The following is a 23,452-nucleotide window of genomic DNA, read 5'->3' as shown; positions in this document are numbered from 1 at the left end:
AAGTCTCTCCTCATTCCCCTGGTGAAAATGAAGTTTGCTTTCTGCTGTCAGATCAGAAATCCTGCAGAGAAGCTATTAGAAAGGCATAAAGTGAGTGGCAGATAGATGCATGCTATATATTCCCGTATTTCTTATGCTGTGTATGATGGCTGCATGCCCAAACTGTATCTTAGTGTGGTGTCTTACTGGATCTTACTTTGGTGTCAAAAACCTTTCCCATCGGCGGGCATGCCCTTTGAGTCACTAAAATGTAATCGGACATTGGAACGATTATTTAAAATAAATAAATAAATAGATAGATAAATAAATAAATAGCAAACCACCGAAAAAGAAAGGAGAGGGAAAGTGAAAAGCATCCAAGCCGCGATTGAGGGAGCCAGTCTCTTCCGAGCAGAATATCAGCTTTGGATAAAGAAATCGCCAGGACTGATCCAAGAGGGCTGCAGCGCGGCGCGAGTGAGGAAGGCTGTGGTGTGAGCTGGCTGCTAATGAGTAGGGCTGCAGGAGGAGGAGCAAATCCCACCATTTCCACCCAAATCACTGTTCTACCTGCACTGGGGTGTCCAGAATTGCCCCTTCTCACACACAGATATGACTGACCTCCTGCTTCCCCAGCACTCATCCATTCCCAACCTCCATCACCCTCAACAGGGAATACGTTGGCAATATTTAGTGTTGCCCAAGTGGCTCTCCCTGTTGAAAGGCAAGAAGTTCCCAGGGGGCAAAAAATAACAGTGGAAGGAGTCCTCTGGTGTTGTATTTCTTTGCTTGGGTTTTTTTGGTTAATTTGCTGTTGACAAGGAGGTTTTTTGATTTTAAATATAAGTGACTTTATTTCATCAGAACAGTGTGCCAGGTTGGGGTATTTGGGTTCAGAGTCCGTTATTTCTCTGATGTCCTTCCTCTTGCCTTTTTGCCTCTCAGGCCTTTGCTGAAGCCAAACATTCAGTCGATGAGTCACGAACAGGAGGTGCAAACATTTGCTACTAGAAATAGAGAGCAGTATTTTCCTGTACAGTGCCAAAAATGAATACCCATTTACTGCCGCTGTATAAACATTGAACAAGCGCTGTTTATATTTATTAGAGCTGGATTTATAGACCACTTGCCTTTAGAGTAACAACCATTGTTCCTTTTTATGAGCTATTAAGAGCGGGAAAAACATTTCAGTAGCACTCCTAGTTGTAAGGCTTACTAAGGAAATGCCACTTCCAAAAACTCCAGTACATTTGTATTGTTATATTTGTTTCTGATTAAACCGCTGGGCTCTTCCACGCTGAGAGTCGAGGTAGAAACACAATGAGTTTTTACATGTTTGGGGAGGAGCAGGTGAATCATGCAAGAAAAGCTTTGAACGTTATTACTTGGGCTGAGCCTTAAAGGATAGCAGTATGTGAATGCCATGTGCTAACGGAGGTACGCATTTAGCTTATATCATGATGTGCCATGAAAAGGCCGTATACAGGTCCAGGCTTGTTGGAAGCCAGCTCCTGAGTATGCTCCTCTTGGAGCGATCATCGTTGGGCTGCTGAAATGAGTGATGGCAAACTCTGTTACTGCCCTCCCGGGTTTTGTGCCGTCTGAAGTCTACAGCAAAAGTTCTTCATGGATTTCAGCGGTGCAGGGCCAAGCCAACAGGTGGTTGTGCGGTGAAAACACAGTCAAGTTTTTATACCTCACTGAAACCTTGTCAACGTGCCTTTTCCATCTGCTCTGCCAAGATTTTGTGTAGCTCACAGTTAACATTCAAAACCCGTCCACGAGGGGTTTAAATCAAAGATGAGAGAATGTGGAGAGTGTTGGGCAGGTTTTTGGGTCCCTGAAGGCTTGGGCAGCTGTGGTGGACCCTGAAGGCTTGGGTCCCCAACATGCTCGGGCAGCTGGGGTGGACCCCAGGTGATTTAATGTAGACAACTAAGCTGTGGCTGTCCCCATCCATCACCCTAGATGCTTGTGGAGTCAATGGAGAGTGAGGAGGACTTTCACAGGGTGATTGCTTCTCCTTCTGCAGGAGGACAGATGTCACCTCTAGATCTGCCTGTTTCTGCAGTGACTCTTTAAGGAACCCAGGGTGGCAGGCACAGCTATAGGCATCTCCGCTGCAAAAGGCTGTGAGCGATGAGATGAATCCCCTTCTGACGTGATGTGCACCTCTCCTCCTGTTTTCCATTTAATTTCATGAAGCTGAAAAGTATCTGGCAAACAGATAACTGGAGAGCAAAAAGGAGATGGAGAAGCAGAAGAAAGGAAATACTGTTGCAGAAATGGGTTGTTAAAAAAACGGTGCAAGGATATTTTTTTTTCATATGAAAAATGAACATTCTCTATAAGTAGTTGCCCTTTTTTACTTCTCTGTGCATGTTTATTTCTGGCTTTCCAATTACTGTGCACTTTGATGCCCCACAGAGACAGGCATCTTCTAGCACCCTCTCTGCTCAAGGCTTTATCTCATTAATTTGTTTGTCATGTATGCAGTCGTTAGGATTAGAAGTTCATCTTACCCCAGATACTTGCATCTTAGCAGGATGCTCAGGACTTCGTTTTTAAAATTTTTACCTCCTTTTTTCGATCTGGGTGACTGATAGGTGACTCCATTATGATTCTATGATTCTATGATTCTATGATAGGTGACTCCACTCAGTATTCCAGTCCTTTCTTGCCTACAAAAAAATTCACCATTTTCATTGTCATAAATGATTCATTCCCATCTGATCTTGAGTGTCCCTTTTCGACTATCAATGAAAAAGGCATTAAGGGATGTTCTGTGAAATGAGGCCAGGCCGAGATGCCAAGCAGGGAGATTGAGGGGAGAATTTGTCTTTTATGTGACTCCTGAAACTTTCCAGTGAGAGTAGTTCTGCAATAATGTTATTAGAATGTCAACAGTATCATCACAGGGCCCTGGACACGATTAGCATTCATTGGTTTCAAGCAGTGTAAAATACAATCTAAGAGGCAGACAAAAAAAAAAAAAACCAAAACCCAAAAGCAAATAAAAAACCCCTCTCTGTCCCAAGAGTTTATTGCCTAAATAGCCAGGTAAGAATGGATGAGCAGAGGTCTATTTTGTCTCTCTGTGACGGGACTGTTTGAGAGATGCTCATATAAATCAATGTTGCTTCCCTTCTTTTCCTAGAAGCAGAGGCTGAAGGGGTCATCTAGTTGCTGAGACCTTAGTCTGGGAGCTGGGAAATCTGCATTCATTTTCCTGCTCTGCTCCAGATTTCTGTACAACCTTGGATAACATGCTTGCTATGATGGGATTCGGCTTACGTGTGCTGAGCTACTGGGAAGTCAGTCATGGAGGGTACATCCATATCAGTGAAGAGAGAGGAGCATTTGTCTCATGCTTCAAAAGAGAGGATGGATCAGCTTCTGACTGTGCTGGTCCTCTCCCTGTCCACTGCTGAGGAACCCTAGATGTCCAGCTCCATAACCCCATCTTTCAGATAGCTAAAGGAAGGGGAAAGAAGTCTGTGACTAGCCCCACCTGGAAATTGGGACAGTAGCAGTTCTTGGTAGTTGTGGGTTTATTAAAGACTGAGAGGTACTCACAGGAAAGGGAAAATACAGGAAATAAATACATTTTATTACTTTTTAATGAAGACCTGGAGTTTTCAAAGTGAAGCGTAGGTGGTGTGTGAATGGGGGCTGGAGAAGCATTGGCATCGGCTCTCCTGTTGTATAGACAGGCACCCAGAGGACTTGCCTGCTGATGCTGCACAGCTCGCTGAGGCGGGATGGGATGCTGAAGCACAAATGGTCATCTGCTGGGGGCCCATTTCAGGCTCTCTCCTTGGTGTGAAGTGGTGGCTGATGGCACTTTCTGTCTTGTCGCCCTACAGGTTACTCTGGCCAGGACTTTGACTGGGCAGACTACCAGAAGCAGTGTGGAGCGGAGGCAGCGCCTCACCTGTGCTTTAGAAATGTAAGTTCTCTTTTTGACTTGCGTCACTCATGTCGATCCACAAGAAAGAAAGCAGCTTGCTTAGGGACATGGTTTGCTTAGGGACAGGGTTTAGTGGTGGGATGGCAGGGTTAGGTCAATGGTTGGACTTGATCTTAAAGGCCTTTTCCAACCTAAACGACTCTATGATTCTATGAAAAGCTGCAGCAAGGCTTTGAGAGGTTCCCCCAGACTGCCATGAGTCTGTCTTAGGAAGGAGGCTGGAGAAGGGTTTCAGATCTCCATCCCTAAAAGAGAAAAAAATGTTATCTTACTCTTGTCTTTATCTGATTCATTTAGATTTCTTGCTCTTCATCTCCTCTCTGATTTTGTACAGCACCTAGCACAAGAAGGATCTCAAGTGACCATTACAAGTAATTCAAGTGTTATTAAAAAAAAAATCAAAAAAACCCCTAGGTACAAAAATTGCATGATGTCATCTGGCCCTTTTCACATTTTAGGTGTTTTCTCTGGTTCCAAGGGGAATACACTTAACCAAACCAAATGTGTTTAAAAGCTAAGATTGAAGCTGCTGAGCTCAGGGTGTGAGAAGAGTGATGAACCCAGCTGGATGCAGGTCTTTGGGACAGTTCATGTGCTTCTTTGGTACAGCGGCTGGAGGCCATCAAGATGCAGAGCTTCGGAAATAGTCTGATTTCTGGCAATGACTGTCAGGTGTGGCTTGATCCGACAGGTATTCATCACTTGGTGAAAGGCAGATGTAGCCTTCTGCCTTCTCCAGTTACTTGGTGCTCTTCACACTCCCACCAATAACTGAAAATGTGGTGGTACCTGAAGGGAGCGCAAAAGGATTTGAAACGTAAAGCGGTGTTGTGAATGGTGGACAAGCAGGTTCCTCTAGGAGTTCCATAGCCTTTCGCTGTACTCAGAAGTCACAAGACTGGGGGACGGGCTGTTTACGAAAAGCAGAATCAAGACGGTCTCACAAAACACTAGCTGTGTTTTTGCATGGCCTTCCTCATCTATGGTGGCCCAAGGGCAGTCTGGCTTGGAAGAGACCTTTGATGGTGAACTGATGAATTTGAACGCTTGTTGCTGAATTCAGAAGGCCTGTGTCATCAACAGAGTTTCATCTGGGAATCAAATCAGAGTTGGGTTTTCTTTGCCCCATCTATTGTGCCATCCTGTGAAAAACCCTCTGCCTCAAGAGACTTCAAGCGAAGTTTTCTGAAAGTGCTGTGGGAAGCTGCATCGCATCGATAGAGTGGGACAGTTGTCACGTTTCTTCTGCAAGGACCCCTCTCTTTTCTTTATACCTCTTTTTGTTTCATCAAGTAACAAATCTATGCTCTCAGCACTGGCAGCCTTGGGAATAGTCGCTGCGTAATATCCTCCCGAGATTAAATCAGGTCTAAGCACTTTTTTTTTTTTTTTCCTTTTGTTTTTTTAAGGAAACATTCATCAGATGAACATGTGTCTGTTATTCGTTCACTCTTGATAACGCAGTTCTCGGCAGAGAGATGCAATCAGGCTGTTGTTGCTTGTGCAGCCTCACTGGCAGGTCGGTCCATTTGTTTCACGGCTGTGAGCAGCTCTTGGACAGAAGCTGTATTGCGAGCCCATCTTCCACCTAGTGCAGCCAGACGTGGTGCTGGAAGTGGATGTGCTGTAGCTCTTTCCCCCTGGGGGGGATATTTAACGAGGAGAGGCAGTTATGAAATGGATTGACATGACCAAATGCTTAGTAAAATAAACTCCCAGCTAACTGTTTTGCCATTGATTCTGTATAAATTAGCCTCCAGCACCGAACTGCAATGAAAGGAGACGGTGTGATGATAAATGACGTTTCCTTGTTAGGCAACATAAAAGGCATTTAAACAAACTCGCCCTGCTTTTCTGCAGTCCTGGCCCTTTGCAGCTTTTACAGGGTGGAGCTGATCTGTGTGCTGAGCAAGGCTTGCCACGGCCCAGGCAATGCTTGAGACTAGCAGCACGTTCTTGGAAGGCCTCTTGATGAAAAAAAGACCAAATCCAGAAGTTTTTAGTCTCACAAGGAGCTCCCAGTGACTGTTCAAGGGGAAGTGCCCATGGGCCGAGGTGCTGTACAAATAGCAGAAGGGTTGAATTTGAGTCTGGCTTCCAGTTGCTCACATGGGGCTGCTGGATGAGAGATTGGTGTCATTTTTGAGTCAGTAACAAATATTACCCATCCTAATTATTATTAGCCAAAATCTCAGCCAAGGGGGGGGAACCTTTTCGTGCTGCTATGTGCAAACAGAGAGATGCAAGCACTCAGAGCTGATGTGTTGCAGAGCAGGTGGGACAGAGGGGAGGAAAATGCAAGGAAAGGAAGCCATGGCATGGCCACAGGTATTGCATTAGTGTGTTTTCAGGGATTGGAGGGGTGGGGTGGGGGTATTGGGAAGGGACTGACCTTAAGTGAAGGGAGAGAGGACACTGGAATGGAAGGGGCAGAGGGTAAGGATGAAAGCAGGTGAAGAGTAGCTTGAGGCTCGGCTTGTAGAGAAGGTTTTGGAGAGGGTTGTAGGGTCTCAGGATCCCTCTGCACTTGGGATCACCTGCGGTGGCTACAAACAGGAGCTGTGGTTTGTTATATTAGGGCTCCTGACAGGAGGGTGTAGTGAGGTGGGTGTTGGTCTCTTCTCCCTGGTAATGGGCAATTGGACGAGGGGAAATGGCCTCAAGTTGTGCCAGGGGAGGGTTAGGTTGGATTTTAGGAAAAATTTCTTCCCCAAAGGGTTGTTAAGCATTGGAAGGGGCTGCCCAGGGAAGGGGTCAAGTCCCCATCCCTGGGGGTATTTAAAAGCCGGGCAGACGAGGTGCTTAGGGACATGGTTTAGTGGTGGGATGGCAGGGGTAGGGTAACGGTTGGACTTGATGGTTTTAAAGGTCCTTTCCAAACTAAACCCAGCCCCAGGCTGCAGCAGTTTGCCAAGGCATACATTAGCCTACAGCAGTGGTACCTGAATGATTTGAACTGCAGCTTCTCTCAGGCTCCCAAACTCTTAGCGCAATGGGGGATGCTGAGTTCTCGCAAGCTCATGACCCCACATTTTGCTCCTGTGTTTCTTGTTTTGGGTGATGATCACTCATTTGGGGATCATTGCTGTAATATCTGACCTGGCTTTGCCTTCACTGAAGAAGAGTGGGAGGGCAGTGGGGGCCTCAGATAACCTGTGAAAGACCTGTTTCTTTGGTGCTTTGTATTTAAGTTTACAGAGGTACTGCTGTAGCAGTAAACACAACTGGTTCCGCCTACACCCACCCGCAACCGATGAACTTAGGTACCTGAAGTCTACAGGGAAGGACCTTGTACACTGAGCTTAAAATACTCCATGAAGAAAACCATACTTGAATAGGTTACTCAAATTTCTCCAGCCTTAGTCAGCCTGGGCAACTAAATGTGTGAAGAAGTTTCTCTGGTCTCAGGCAAGGTGGGTTATTTGCTTTACAAGGTTTCTTCTAGCGAGGTGAGATGCTCAAGCGCAGCAGAACCCTCTGTGTAGTATCTGATCACCAACAGTGGCCAGCAAATGCATCACTAACAAGTATTCAAATATACCTGGAGCTGGTGTGGAGTAACCTTTGTGTTCTTCAGTGTATCCTACACTTCCAGTGGAAAGCAAACCGTCCTAAATATATGCTTCCCAGGGGACAGCCTAGTTAAAAGTCATGCAGTGCTGCAGTGCCGTGCTTCAGTGTTGGTTCTTGACTCTTTCAGACATCCTTCAGCCGTGGCTTTACTAAGAACATGAAGCTGGAGGCCGTGAACCCCAGGAATCCTGCAGAGATATGTGTTGCTTCTATCACCTCAGTTAAAGGACGGTTAATGTGGCTTCACCTTGAAGGTATGTGCTGTAAAGGCTTCTTGTGTTCGTGTGGTTCACTCAAACTCTCTCTTAATTTTATCCTTCATCCTCTGCACAATACTGCTTTCTCCACCCTTTTCTTTCTATACACATTGGCCACTAATGTGTTACTAAGAAGTATCTTACCCTGCTCTCTCCACAAGGGAGCCACAAGACCTTCCACCCTCCCATCCATGTGGACTGTATCATGATCTCCACTGATGATAGAAACCTCCTCACTGCCATCATGAGAGACCTCCATCCTGGGAATGGATATTTGCCTCACTGGTGCGGCTGAGACGTCCACTGTGATTCCCAGCAGGCTCTGATGGGATCTCCTGTCCCCCTGCAACCTCATTCCTTCCTTCTTTCCTCTTCCTTGCACTCCTTTGTTTTTTCACCTAGGTCCATAAAACTTCTGCAATAGATGCTGTTCCTCACTGTGACCATCGCATGCTCATATCCCTCCTCTCTGTGACTGTATAATTTCCTTCATTGATCTAAGGGAGCTCTTGCAGGCAGTAACTCTACAATACAGATTTTAGAAAGCCGTCATCCCACGGAGACAACCGCCACTGTACAAGCAGTGTTGGAAGAGTGCTGAAAAGCTAGAGATCATGATACTGTATCAAAACTTCCATTTCTACCTTTCTTGAAATGAAGTAGAGATGACCTCATTTTTAATGTGGTTTTGGTCTTGGGGCTTTCTTTCTCAATTCATCTGGGCAAGGACTTCTTAAGTAAGTGTAATTTAGAACAACACAGGGTTTCTTCTTCTTACCGCTTTAAAAATAACATTATTTCTGAAGTCACCGAGAGCAGAAAGCCATGCTCATTTAAGTGTTTTGATGGGCACTGTGATAAACCATAAAGTTGTTGTAGCATGCATCGTTGTCACAACATAGTTTAATTTTTACCCATTGCTGTTTGAAGCTACTGGCTTCATCTACAGTGAATAGAAGAGCTTTGGTTTTCCTCTGAAATCAATAGTAATTGAGTCAGAATCAACTAAAAATGTAAAAATATCAAAGGCACTTCTGGTGGCCTATAGTCCTGCTCATCACCAGGCTCTGGAAGATCTGTGCTTCTGCCTCTTGATGAATGCATAAGGCAGACATGCTGTCCCGTGTGCCGCCAGCCTGGACAGAGTCAGAAATCAACATCTTGCTGGAACCCTCCCAGCTTCAAAACAAAATGCATTTGGTTAAGCTCCCATGATGGTTCAGGGAGACGTGATGTTAAAATACCTCCACCCCTTTGCCTGCAGTCACATGCTGATAGGTAGGTGCTGTGCAGCCCCGCTTACGCGTGTCTGATAGATGCCACTAGATATTTCAAGGCATCCCTGAGAGATTGGGCTGATGAAAGAGCAGCATCCCTTAAACACTCGCTACGTACAACCCCTGGAAATACAGTGGCATGTTGTCTCGGTGAGTGGGGAGGGAAGCAAAGCAGGGTCAGATTCTGCAGCTCAAGGAGTAGTGCGTGTTGTTGGTATCCCAGTCTCCTAACAGGAAGAAGGGATGGGGAGAAATGGAGCTTGTGCTGGGCTCCAGGTTGCAGAGTTGTCCTGCAGAGAGCAGAATCACAAGGAAACCGAGCAAGCTTTTCCTTTGCTGAAGTCAGTGACGCCTGCTTGCTCTGTGGGAGCTCTGCAGCAGGGGGTGGGAGGGAGGAAAGGAGTCACCCATGTCTTCTCCAATGGCCTGTGGGGTCAGTATGGTGGCTCAAGAGTAATCCTCCTGAAGTGCATTAAATCCCAGCTGCTGTCAAGATGGTTGCTGCAAAAGCAGCGTGAACCCTCATTTTCAGAGATTAATGCAAGTTTATTTTGGCCTTTCCAGGGTGAAACAGCTAGGAAAGGGTTAATGGGAGAACAAACCATAGTCAAGTACATAGTTTTTGGAAAGAACAGAGGCCCAAGGGTCGTGACAAGGGGTTCTTGCAGAGATCCCATGTGAGATGAGGTCTCAAGCTGATCTGCACAAAAAGTCGCCGGCCCTCCTCTGCAAGATGCTCAGCTCTCAGTGTTTTGGGGCTGGAAGACAGCGGAAGCCAGATTGATACCAGCTGTATCGCTTCATGATCACCTGGCACATCACCTTCAGCATCGTGCTGCATTGATTATAATAACCCGAGAAGTATTTCAGCATCTGACAATGTGTGGTTCAATTTGTACAAGAAGAAAGGTCTCTAATCAAAGCCTTAAAGTTAGTAAAAACACTGTCAGGTAACTGAAGTAGCTCATCTGTGCTAGCAGCTTGCTCTAAAATACAAGAAAGGCAGATGTTCTGTGGTGTTTAGCTTTGCAAAAGTAGCACTATATGGTAGACAAGGCTTTCCCAATCACAGCATCATAGAATCGTCTAGGTTGGAAAAGACCTTTAAGATCATCACGTCCAACCGTTACCCTAACCCTGCCATCCCACCACAAAACCATGTCCCCAAGCACCTCATCTACCTGTCTTTTAAATACCTCCAGGGATGGGGACTCAACCACCTCCCTGGGCAGCCCATTCCAGAGCCTGACAGCCCTTTCTGTGAAGAAACAACCCTTTCTGTGAAGAAGATCCCTCAGAGATAAATCCCATTCTCAGAGGTTTATATCTCAGTTGCTACCTAAAGAGAAATTCCTCCTGATGTAAAGCTCGGCAGGCCAAATCATTCGTGCTTCTCGTGGCTTTTGCTGCTAAGCCTTGTGGTTTGGACTGGTGAAGATCTGGGGAGAGCAGAGCTGCAGGCGTGTGCTCGACTGCAGCAGAGGTGGGAGATACAGGAGAGCTGGGTTGTCACCCTTCTCCGTCCCTGAGACATAGCTGTCCCCCCAGGCAGTTTGTCTCCTCTGGGATTATCTCTGCTGTACAGGGCAGGTACAACTCTGCCTCTTCGCTTTTGGTGGAGCTGTGTGCAATGGTTTTTCCATCTGAGACAACTGGTTGCCTTCTGACTCGAGGTAGATCAAGCTCTGCAGCCTGGTCTGAACACAGGGCAAATATTTTTGTTAAAGAGCTGGAATTGGTGCTTGTTTGAAATTCAGTTCTCGCTAAAGCTGTAGTCAAATTTACACCCATCTGCTCAAAGAATCTGACCCATTTGGGCAACTCCCCTTCTTAAATGGCCAGGTGTCTTCACTTTTATATGCAGATTTTATGGGGTTTGGGAATCCTTCTTGCTTTTTTTTCCTCCCCTAAGCTGTAATACTTTCAAAGGAACTCGGTGTTCACTAAACTTTTGCCCATCATAGTGAATAGGAAGTGCTGTTTCTTGGGTCTTTAAATTAATTAGTCCTCCCAAGACCCTGGATAGAGGCAGGGAGAGGGCCACACACTCCCACCTTGCTCCCCTCCCTCCTCTCTTTCTCCCTGCCTTTTACTCTCTTAATTTCTCAAAGGATGTTTTTTTACAACTTGTCATAACAAAAAAACCCTGTGTGCATCTCCTTGTCTTTTGAGTTCTGATATATAGATGCTTACGCTTGTTTTATATCTCAATACCAGGAATAGAATGATCTGTAGTAAAAGGAAAAGATGCAAAAGACTGCAAAAATAAAAAGAAGTCTTTGCTGCTGTTGAAATACGCGACTACAGTATGCACAGTGTTACGCTAAAACCAGGCATTAAAAAAAAAAATCCAAAACATGGCTTGCAGAGTTGTAAAATAAATGTGGCTTGAACTGTGGCATGTTTTTTGACTCCATTAACACACTATTGTTTCTAACTGCTTATTTATACTCTGGTAGCAGCAAGGCTCCCCAACTACCATGGGAGCCCATCACCAAAGACCTCGGGTCCCACCATTTATCATGGGCGCCTCTGAAGCTTTCATTGTTGCCCTCCCAGTTTCACTGCTTGACAGCCCAAACTGCGGCCATAAACCAGGACGCAGTAGCTAAGCAGCGTCGAGTTAGACATGAGGGAACATTGCTTAATAAATCACGCTTTGTACAGTAGCAAAACTCTGTAAACTTCAGGGCGAGCGTTTAATGAGCAGCAGTATAGTTCCCCCGTGGTGGGAAAGAAGCGTAGGGCTGATCCGAGGCTGTGCGCATCCCATCACTTTCTGCTACTTTATTACTCATCATCTGCATTGTTAATTTTTACTGGTTCGTTTTAGATTTTAAAGCTGAAGCTTTCTGGTGTGAATTTATACAAGCAATAATGTACACTCTCTGCGCAGCCTAGGAATTTGAGGAAAACCCTTTTGTTAATCACTTCTCCAGGGAGGTTTTCCATAATTTTTCTTTTGAGAATTTTCCAGAGTTGCTGCTCTATTGTGCCCAAGATTTGTAGCAGGAGATGGACGTTTTCCTCACCCCGCTTCCAATCCCCCCGTTCTCTTCTTTTCCATTTAACCTCTCAACTCTCATGGACATTTCTTAGTCTGAGAAGATGGCAGCATAAAATGCAACAAATGAAACTAATGAGTCTCAAACAAGCTGTTTTCCACTTACCTGAGTGAGGCCAAACGAAGCAGTAAGATGTCAGAAGTGGAAGGCAGGGTTATCAACTGCCAGGGGGAAGAAGCAGAGCCAGGGAGGATGGGGTAACAGTACTTAAAGGGAGCCTATAGGAAAGGTGGGGAAAATCTTTTTAGTAGGGCCAGCTGTGGCAGGACAAGGGGTAATGGTTTTAAACTAAAACAGGGTAGGTTTAGACTGGATCTAAGGAAGAAATTCTTTACAGTGAGGGTGGTGAAACACTGGAACAGGTTGCCCAGAGAGGTGATGGAGGCCCCATCCCTGGGAACATTCCAGGCCAGGTTGGACGGGGCTGTGAGCAACCTGATCTGGTTAGCGGTGTCCCTGGCTCCCTGCAGGGGCGTTGGGCTGGGTGACCTCTAGGGGTCCCTTCCAACCCAAAACATTCTATGATTCTATGAATATGTCGTGCAAGAGAAATAGCGATATTGCAGGAGAATGGACCTTACAGTGCTTCCTTGCTCATCAGGGCAACTGCAGCTGAAAACTTGAAAACCGAAATTTTCCTGTCACATCTGTCGTTGTTTGCAAGGAGGAAGGTATATTTGATCCGTTTATTGGGTCAGAATAACACCGTAGAACAGTAACAGTAATGAAAATAATGGATTTTCCCAAAGCTGGTGAAATTTCAGTGGGGACTGCATTGATCTCTTGCTCTGTTTAGGGCTTGATCTGTGGCTTGCTCGCTTCATGTGTGTCTTGCCACTGACTTCAGCAGTTCTCACATCAGTTCCTTGGCTGGATTTGTGGCATTAGGCAAAAAATGTTTTGCCCACTGGAGAGTGCAGGTTTCATCGGGTTCCTGCTGCCCAGCAACCTCTTGGTATTTTCTTGCAAAGGGAAATGGTTTTGCAGGGAATGCCAGCTGCTGAGACCTTGTGTTGAGGCTCAGCTGCTCGGATGAGCAGTTTGTGTCCTGTGTCATGTGCCTTCATCCCATTCTCTTCCCTTCCCCATATCCCAGTGAAATAGCGACTGTATCTTCAATGTATAGCACAATGCACGGCCCAGAGGAATACCATGAAGACATCCATGAATCTATGCAGACATCGTGATTTCATTTTTTTAATTTTTTCCTCCAGCAGTATGAGCACCAGCACCTATTTTCTTGCTTCCTTTGGGTTTTCATACAACCGCACGCTCTCTAAGTGCAGCAAGTTTATTACTAGAGACAAGATTGATCCAAAGGCTGCGTCTCAGCCTCGACGCCATTCCCATCACAAAGTTCAATTACTGTTTCAATTACACTGCAAGCCCTTGATGAACATTCATTAGTGGGAAGTTCCCCGTAGTCATCTAGCTGTGCACAGTCAAACACGGCTGCATTAAGCAGGAGGCAAAGATGCTGTAACAGATGCAAAGGCGAGGATGCTGCAGGGGAAGCTGCTGATCCTTTGGTCTCTTTTATTAGGAGATCATCTCATGCTGGTGATGGAGCTTTAGGTCCTAGGGTGGAAATGTCAGAGGGGGGTGAAGATGCTGGCCAGGCTGTGCCAGTGCAGATGGACTTGAATTGGAGTAATTAAATGGTGTCTTGACTCAGGAGCCAGAGTTGTTTTCAAAAGAACTCAAAGCCAGTGGGAATATTTCCATTTGCTGCAATGGGATTTGAGTGAAACCCACATAAACCAAGACAGGAGAGTGTCTTCTGAAGGAGATACAATAACCAGACTGGAAGAGATTTGCTTTAAGCAGAGATCTTCAGTGGGGTTTTGGAGTCAGTGTTATGCCAGAGATTTTAGTGCGTTGGTCACACCTGGGGTTTTTATACTGCCTTTGCCTTGCTTGGTGGTCAGCTCATGTTTCATGTGCAGTGAGGAGCCCTAGGAGAATTCATGGCACTTCTAGACAGAAGAGTGGCCATCTCCCACCCTTACAAAAAGGGACTCAAGGGCAGAACTACACAAAGAAGCTTCGGGGGGCGTTGGGGCATAAAGGCCCATCACATTAGTTACCATCCTGTTACAGCCCATGTGCAGCCTCTTACTGGTGAGAGCAAGCACCCAACAAGTTCTGCTAACTCATTTGTGCAACTCTACAAAAAACCCCATGGGGGCAATCAGGCCGTCTTGTTGGGGAAAGTCATGCGTGTTTTACCATACTGGCTTTTGGCTGCTCCACTGCACACCCTTCGAGTGCTCTTAACAGGGGTTTTCTCTGGAATCGCATTGCACTGTAAATGCAACAGCCTTATCCTTGCTGTCTGTGCAAAATTGGAGATGAAATGATGCCTGATTTTGATGCAGGGAAGCAGATTTATTTTTACGTGTTCCATCATTTGCTTCCCTTGGTTCATGATGAATGCTCGAATGGCTCTGAGCTCGGTATTCCCATGTCTAAATTACATTATAAATTTGTGTTTATAGGTTTACAGATGCCCTCTCCAGAGTACATAGTTGATGTAGAGTCTATGGACATTTTCCCTGTCGGCTGGTGTGAAGCGAATGCTTATAACCTAACTCCACCACACAAAGCTGTTTGTAAGTACATGGAACCCTCAAGCAACATAGATATTACGTTAATGCATTTATCAGGGAGTTTGTCTTATGTCTATAATCCAGTTCTTGAAACTACCGACCTAACTAGCGGACTAGTAACCAGGCTGTAAGTGTACTGTAATAAATAGTAATAAATCTAATTAGTGACCAGGCTCCACAGCACTGACATTACACAATTTGTAGTTGTCTGTGTGGTTGGTCCCTCTGAAAATGGGGTTGTTTGCCCTGGGAAAGGCTGTTACGTGGTTTGGGCTGCACAGCGTGGCTTGCGGGTTTGCGATGGGGCTGTGGGAAAGAAACCAGGTTTTGTTGCGCTGAGCCAAGTTCATGCGGGCAGCTGAGTGAATTAGGCACATGGGATCTCAAATCAGGAAAAAAACCCGTAAAATATAGGGTGGAATGGACATAAAGAGGCCATCCAGATGCTCCATCTCCAAACCAGGATCTGCTCCATCTAAACTGAGGAATATTTGATGGCCTCCTGCAATGGAGTTTCAACTCCTTCCTAGGGTATCTGTCCCGTTATTTCACTGCCTTTACCAGCTCAGAGATTTCCCTAGTGTTTAATTTAGATCTCTCCTGGCACAATCAAGCCCGTAGTGTTTTGTCCTGCCTCCAGTGTGTATTAAGACCAGTTTCTTCTTGCCCTTCCATTTGCATGTGAAAGCAGTTTGTGGGTGCTCGGTGGCTTGGTGTTGTTCTCCTGTTCCTCGCAGAAACTATCCGACCCCGATCTCAAGCTACCAGACAAAAAATTAACTTTGCTGTTTATATTAATTAACATCTGAAAGGCAAATTTTAAAACGTGTCAACCCTTTTGAAGAGTTAAATATGCTCTAAGTTAAAAATCAGGCAGCCGGGGCCTAATTTGGGAGAATACTGCTATGGCAACATTATGCAGCCTTATCGCAATTTATAGCTAGGGATAAATTATGCTGGAGGTAATCATGCTTGTAAAATGTAATCTTATCCATATGTGTTTCTGTATGGAAAAATATTTGTGTTTTTATTTTAATTTTTTTATACTGATCCCATAAAACACGATATTAGCATTCCAGAGGAAAGATTAAATGTATTATTACATCTTTAAAGTAGGTTTTAATGATGTAGTGACTTACTTAAAAAATACCAAGAAAAGATGGCGATAGTAATTAAGTACCATTTCATTGTGTTAGAGTCATTTTACAGTCAGTGCATTTATAAAGCTTTTTATGCATTATGGGTATACTTTATAGGACAGAAGGGTACAAAACTAATTTCTTCTTCCTTGCTTCATTTTTCCAGTGCGAAGGAAGAGAAGAATTGCAGTCGTGCAACCAGAAAAGCAGTAAGTTTTTTGTTATTTAAGGTATTGTTTTTGCAGGGATGCATCAGGTCTTCCAGGGGAGATAACACACAGCAGCTGAGTGACTTTGCTAACTACTGCCCAGATACTGCAGCAGGGTCGGCAGGGGGGTTCCTTTAAATCTGAAATCACAGAATCACAGAATGGCAAGGGTTGGAAGGGACCTCGGGAGATCACCCAGTCCAACCCCCCTGCTAAAGCAGGTTCTCCTAGAGCATGTTACACAGGACATCGTCCAGGCGGGCTTTGAATATCTCCAGAGAAGGAGACTCCACAACCCCCCTGGGCAGCCTGTTCCAGGGCTCTGTCACCCTCAAAGTAAAGAAGTTCTTCCTCATATTCAACTGAAACCTCTTATGTTTCAGTTTGTACCCATTGCCCCTTGTCCTGTCTCTGGGTACCACCGAGAAGAGTCTGGCTCCATCCTTGTGACATCCACCCTTGAGATATTTGTATGTGTTGATGAGGTCCCCTCTCAGTCTTCTCTTCTTCTGAAATGTTTGTGAACATATAAGAAAGTCTTTGCAATAGAAATACTTTACTAGCTGGGACTGTTTAGCCAGTGCCTGATGGCTAGTAAGGGATGTTTATGGAAGATGGACATGCACCAGGAGGGCATTTCCATATCTAGTCCTTGCAGTTTCTAGAAACTAGAATTTAAGGGACCTAAGCGTGAGTATTTGCAGCCTGAATGGCTAAAGGTCACAGCCCAGAGTATATTTTTGGAGGAGTGGTAGATCTGGTTCCTTTTTCTGCAATATGCAGGGGCTGGGCCATGATAAACTGTGTCGAAGCAGGGTTGTATTTGAGGTATCTCCATTCCTCGGTCCAGGCAGGTCCTGGCATATCTCTTGGTCCAGCCTGAAGGCTGGTTCTGTCCCTTTGCCCCGTCTGATGCTATTAAATACACTGAATTCCTGTTTAACAGGTTACCATCCACAGTGCCTGTAGAGAAAATACCTCATGACCTCTGCCTGGTTCCTCAGCCAGACACAACAGGTAAGGCTGCTCAGCACCAGCAGGTTCCTTATTTCAAGAACCCATTGCCTGTATGGAGGGGGATGACCCCAAAAAGGGAGTGTGCCATATGGGTGGGTAGACGGAACCACATCCTCAGGGGTTGTGAGTGGTGTAGACGCACCAACAGTGTGAGGAGCCTGATGTATACAGCATGTGAGGGTCTGGGCCTCCCTGTGTGAACCTCGTCTCTTGCTGAGTTTACTGGAGTTCCCCTGCAGCTTGCCCATTTCAGCTAATGATATTAGGGCCAGGCTAATGAAGCCCTGATGGAGATGGATGCAACTTTTTAATTGGCATCAATGAAATTGCTTACCCCAGGATTTAATGCATCCCTCTGTTAGCATCATGACTGTATGGCATGGCTGCTACATCTGCCAAAGACAAATTTTCCTAGAGTTATAGAATTGTTTAGGTTGGAAAAGACCTTTAAGATCATCATGTCCAACCGTTAACCTAACACTGCCAAGTCCACCACTAAACCATGTCCCTAAGCACCTCATCTACCCATCTTTTAAATACCTCCAGGGCTAGGGACTCAACCGCTTCCCTGGGCAGCCCATTCCAATGCTTGACAACCCTTTCGGGAAAGGAATTTTTCCTAATATCCAACCTAAACCTCCCCTGGTGAAACTTGTGCCCTTTTTCTCTTGTCCTATCACTTGTTACTTGGGAGAAGACCAACACCCACCTCGCTACACCCTCCTTTCGGGCAGTTGTAGGGAGCGATAAGGTCTCCCCTTTTCTCCCCTTTAGCAATGGCAGGAGGCTCTGAGAGGGCAATATTCATCCAGTTAATTGTATAGATTCTGCAGGAGGGGCGGGATTTAACTCACTTTATTTCAGCAGACTGCGGGGCATATGTTGGCATCTGAGCCAACACCCCAGGGCCCTGTTACAATCAAATGGGGAGAAACAGGCTCTTTTTGGGTATGATAACCAAAAAGTGGCTAGCCATTTGCATAGCACATGAACTGCATCTAGAAGTACCCAATTCTCTCTGTGGGCTGTAAAGGAGCCCAGACTAATTAGCCCAGACAAAGAAAACTATTCTGTAGACCCACGTCAAGTCAGGGGAATGGCACCTCAGTGCTTCCTGGGTTGGACAGTAGATGAACAGGGGTTTGTGGAGCCCTCCACCTGAATTTTCTCCTTGAGCTGATTCCATGTCTGTGAGAGGCAGCTGAGACGTTCCCTTTCTGGCAAGTTGCAACTGAGTCGCTCAAATCCATGATGTGAGTTATGAAAGAGCCTGGGGTCATGTTACGAATGAAATCCTTTCCTGATCCTCCTTTTGGTAGGGTGTACAGCCAAATCAGTGGCTATTAAAAGCAATTGCTTTTCCCATGTCAGATGGATTTGAGTAGCAGAGGCTTCTCTACCTTTGTGCCTCATTTACTCTTCTCCCCTTCCCACATCTAGGAGGAAGAAGAACGGCCCTTGATTTATTGTACAAAAGTGCTACACGCACATCAATGCTACTTTCTCCTTGCAGGCACCATCAATGGGAGATACTGCTGCCCCCAGCTCTACATCAACCACCGCTGCTTCTCAGGTCCATATTTAAACAAAGGCAGAATAGCAGAGCTACCTCAGTCTGTCGGGCCTGGCAAGTGTGTGCTGGTCCTCAAAGAGGTACGGCTCAGCTATCTTTTGGGGGGATTTCAGGGGAAAGCGTGGGTCATGGGTTGCCAGGCCCAGAATTTGAAAAGAAGGCACCTAAAATTGTCCTGGAGCTCTGTAGTTGTTTCCATAAGTCAAAACTGCAATCTGGGAAGAGAGGGTAGGTATATGCATTGTGGGTTTTGATGGGAGAGCTGATATTTTTGAAACATGGGGAGTTCCCTTGGTTGGGAGCAAGTTTCATTTAACTGTGTGCAAGAGCATTCATGTTCTGGCTGGAGCCATCCCCAAAGAGGGCTGCTGTGGTTGTTGTGATCACCTGTTTCTCATCCATGATGCTGTTGGGCCAGCGGATTCAGTGCGGGTGACACCTTTGTATGTGTGACCATGGTCCGATAGGGCCCAAACCATCAGGATCCAAAGTGGACAGGACAGAAGGCCAAGCAGGGGGGCGTGCAATGTGCTGAGTGGAAGCCGTGGTGTACCTGGCTCTTGCTGAATTTGGAGGGGTTAATCCCATGCAGGAGGGATGGCAGAGCACCACCATCTGTTCCCTTCGTCCTGACTGAATCAGTGCTTGCTTTTGGCCAAGTCCAGAGTGTTGAGTTCTTGCTGTTGACCTCAGAGAAAAGCTAGCTTGTCTGAAAACAATGCATAAATTTATTCCATGCATTGCAGTCCATATACAGATGAGAAGTAAGATGACTACAGGTGGGAGAGGACAGCAAGGTGGTACTTTTGGATAAGTAGGGTGCCTTTGGTGCCTTGGACACCATTTCAGTTTGACCTGGGTCTTCTAGAAATCCAGGTCTTCCAGCTTTCTGATCTGTACCTATATGAACCCCACTTGATGTGGATGCAGGGGCATATCTGAGCTCCCTCTGTCCTTGGTGGAAAAGCACAGGAACTTCTAGGTCTCCATGTATCTGATGTATTTGCAAGACCCTCAGTGCCCAGGTCAGGATGTTTGCAGTTGTCTGAAATTAGATGAATCCCAGCCCTTAACAGGAACACCTGAAAGGTGAGATTCCTACCAAACCACCCACCACTTCTGAAAATGGGTCTGTACTGTGGAGAGACTCCCGTGTCCCCATTCACTTCCTCATCACCTGCGTGCACTGGTAAATACACAACAGCGCTGCTGGTGTCTGACATGATTGGAAGCTGGCCCATGAAGAGAACCCAGTAAACCAGCTGCCTGTGCAGGTGGGGCGTTTGGGTGTCAAAGGAGCGAGTCAAAAATAGCCCTCAGCAGAAAGCAGTGCTTGCAGAGCAGAAGTTGACAGCTGCCAAATTTGAAAGCAAGTCCATAGTGGCTTGCTGATGGGGAGCATTAGCAATCTGCTGCTACTTGAAAAACAGGCAACGAAAAAGCAACATGGGGGCAACATGAGGCATGCACAGTCAATATTTTCGCTAATGTTTCTTCCTCCTTTCCTCCTTGAATTTGGGTTTTGAAAACATAAGCAGTGCAAAGCTTCTGCCGGGTCCTCCCCTAGTATCTTAGGGCTTTGCTGCATAGAATAGCACCAGCTTCTCCAAATTCCTCAAGAATGAGACCAATTGCCAACTGTGGAAACCAACCTGAGTTTCCTACAGAAAGGCTGTTTGCTCTTGCTCTGCCTCCTGACAGAATTGCTTGCTGAAGGAGCAAATAGCAGTTTCAGTGAGACATGGGCATCTTGCTTTTGGAGACATAAATGACTTTCCAAGGAGCAGGACAATGGCAGTGGCCCAGCATTGGTCAGTGTTATTTTGCAGATAAAATCAAGTTAATTTTGTCCACAGGGACCAGGCCCAAGTTCTGGAAAAGGTAAGGAGAAGACAATCAGGGTGTTGCTGTAGGGGAGATAGATCTGGTTCCTATCAGCTGCTGCTGAGACGAGGGAGCTGTCAGCAGCTCAGAGAACCGTGGGCAGTGAGGAGGATAGGGATACCCAGCATGTGGAGGAGGCAAGAAGTAGCAAAGACATCCCTGCATCAAGATGAAGAGCTGTAGCAGCTGCCAGAGCACCCAAAAGGACTGCAGAGCTGGGTGGTGAGAACAGTGCAGGAGATAACTCCTCCAGCTCAAGACCACAGTTACAAGGCTCTGCACAGCTGAAGAGTTCACAGGGTCCCCATCCCTCCGAACCCAGCCTGGTTGCTGAGCTTGATGCCTCTGTCTTGCTTTACACCCGCTGATGATGTGGCCTTGAGAATGCAAATGCATTATAATTATCTCTCTCTCACTATATAGGAAAATTGCAGGCCATTGTAAATTATGCATCAGCATAACTTGTCTGGAATAGATAAATTATACATGGGCTTTACTTTGGCAAGACACAGGGGAGGGTGGGAAAGACAACTCAAAACAACAGCTACGAAGGAAAAACGGAGTCAGTAGCAGTCTGGTGAGAGCTTTTTAAATCACCCTGGTCTCCAGCCATAACTCACTACCTTCAGAGACGCTCTAGTTGAAAATCTGCCAGCTGCCAGCCAGTTCACAGTGGGCAGCAGTCTCCATGACGGAGATGCTGCTGTGTTTGGCACTGATAGAAACCCCAGACTAAAAACAGCTGAACAACCAGCTCCTACCCCATTCGCTGGCCTGGATTACCTCTAAAAGCAAGAAGAGAGCAGATGTCCTCTCCCCACTAGCACCACGTGATGGGAGACCTTGGTCCTGGCTCCCCATCCTCTACCTTCCTCCATACTCAGTCATGAGGGATGTAACCAAAAACGTAGCACAACGGTAGCTCATGATGCTCCTCAGCCCTCTTTTTCCCCCAAGGGCTTGTCCTTCCTTACCTCCATCACTGATGCAGCGAAGCATCATCTGGGATCCAGCTCCAAACAGTCTGGTGCTACCAGCCTGCATGCCAAGAGTCAGATAGCTGTGGGTCAGTACTGCTTGGCTCTGGCTTAAAGAAGGTTAAGAGATACTCCTTACAGTGTGGAGTGGGAACATCTCCTTCCGTTTGAGTAGTCTGGGCTGCTATCACCTGAGATGTCGGTAGAGAAGCAGCCTGGATAGGTTTACTTTTGTGCAGCTCCTCTTTTCCAGCAGAACAGGCATTTCTGCCGAGTTCTGTGTTGTTACCGCATCCCCCCGATTTCTGCCCAGTTGCTGTGTCCTGGTGTTGGATTCAGAGGTTGTGAGCTCTGCAGGGAGGAAACTGCTAAGGTGCCTTCCAGAATGGCAGCCCTTGAGCAAGATTCATCAGCAAAATCTTGAGAGCAATTGCAACTTACTTGGTTGTATGATCAAAAATACTGATTTTAATTCTGTGTGTGTTTGTGTGCATGCATCCTTGCAAAGCCTTAGGTGAGTGACAAGTAACTCTTGTGCTATCTAGTGCCAAACTTATTTTTTAAGCTGGGCTGTTTATTTTTCCTGGGGCCAGCACAAGTCTCTGCTGAGACCAGTGGTTTATTGTGGTTTCTTCCACCCCAAGAGGCAAGTGAGGTGGTAATGCCTGTTATTTATAACATCAGCTGCAAGGCTTATCTCATTCCTGAGATTCTTGTTTGGAAAAGAGGTTGAAACTTGGAGCCGAATACAGTGGCGACGTCAACGATTGCCATCCAACAAGTGCACCTGGGCTAAAAGCAGTGACTGTGTAGTAGCTAGGATATCTAATAAATGCTAACTTTAAGTTAAAGTAAGCACATTGTCAGCTTTAGATTTAGTTCTTGAGTCAGAATATCTAAAAAAATCCTTCTGAACCGTTCTTCCATCTATGCCAACAACTTACCACAGCAACATTTTAAACCAAAATGAGATGTCTTTTTAAGACTTCGGATGATCTAGAACGCACCGTATCTTAGGGAAATATGCTGTAAAGATTAATTAGCCTCATTGCTTACTGCTCTTACTATTTTTAAGACACTTTGCTCTTTCTCTGTTTAAAAAGAAAATGGACTTAGAGGTAATGTGACTGTCCAGCTGGTGCAAACAGGAGAAGTCAGCCAGCATTTGTGAAGAAAGGCTATGGTGCTCTGCAGTTTGAAATTTTTGGAGCACAGTGTGACTTTGTCAGAGCATGTTGCATAATTAAATCATGGTGCTCAGAAAATTAAGTGGCTTGTACTGAGCCTTAGGCGTATGATTGAGCCAGGCTGATAGCGTTATCATTAGCGATCAGATACGGTGTTGGACTGGCAGAAACCTTCTATAGTCTGGAAAGATATAAAACTGCATTTCTGCAAGAGGGTTCACTAACATCCTCTTAAAGACTGCTCTCTGGACTGAGCTCATCTGTAATGGTTCCTCCAACTTAGTATCTGGCCGTCTGTATTTCTGAAATGGCATGGGCTATCATAAGCATGTGAACACTTAAGTGCTACAGCCTTGACTATGAAAAAGCGCACTTTTAGATAGAATCACAGAATGTTTAGGGTTGGAAGGGACCCCTAGAGGTCATCTAGTCCAACCCCCCTGCAGGGAGCAGGGACACCTTTAACCAGATCAGGTTGCTCACAGCCCTGTCCAACCTGGCCTTGAATGTTTCCAGGGATGGGGCCTCCACCACCTCTCTGGGCAACCTGTGCCAGTGTTTCACCACTCTCATTGTAAAGAATTTCTTCCTTAGATCCAGTCTAAACCTACCCTGGTTTAGTTTAAAGCCATTACCCCTTGTCCTGTCACTGCTGGCCCTACTAAAAAGATTGTCCCCATCTTTCCTATAGGCCCCCTTTAGGCCATAATCAGGTCTCCCCGCAGCCCTACACTTC

At 45.9% G+C, this 23,452-nt stretch overlaps 1 protein-coding gene across 1 annotated transcript in view; it reads left to right on the top strand.

Moving 5' to 3' along the window:
• SFMBT2 (Scm like with four mbt domains 2) overlaps positions 1 to 23,452 on the top strand; it is a 106,927-nt gene that overhangs the window by 65,412 nt on the left and 18,063 nt on the right. The window contains exons 9-14 of the mRNA XM_009648420.1: positions 3,846 to 3,928; positions 7,650 to 7,776; positions 14,620 to 14,733; positions 16,036 to 16,078; positions 17,025 to 17,095; positions 18,609 to 18,748. Coding sequence (XP_009646715.1) covers positions 3,846 to 3,928; positions 7,650 to 7,776; positions 14,620 to 14,733; positions 16,036 to 16,078; positions 17,025 to 17,095; positions 18,609 to 18,748 — 578 coding nt within the window. The remainder of the gene's footprint in view (positions 1 to 3,845; positions 3,929 to 7,649; positions 7,777 to 14,619; positions 14,734 to 16,035; positions 16,079 to 17,024; positions 17,096 to 18,608; positions 18,749 to 23,452) is intronic.

The sequence above is a fragment of the Egretta garzetta genome, unplaced genomic scaffold (assembly GCF_000687185.1).
Source record: "Egretta garzetta isolate BGI_Z169 unplaced genomic scaffold, ASM68718v1 scaffold260, whole genome shotgun sequence".
NCBI lineage: Eukaryota > Metazoa > Chordata > Aves > Pelecaniformes > Ardeidae > Egretta > Egretta garzetta.
The sequence above is the reverse complement of the archived record's forward strand: the minus strand, read 5'-3'. Positions and strand labels throughout refer to the sequence as shown.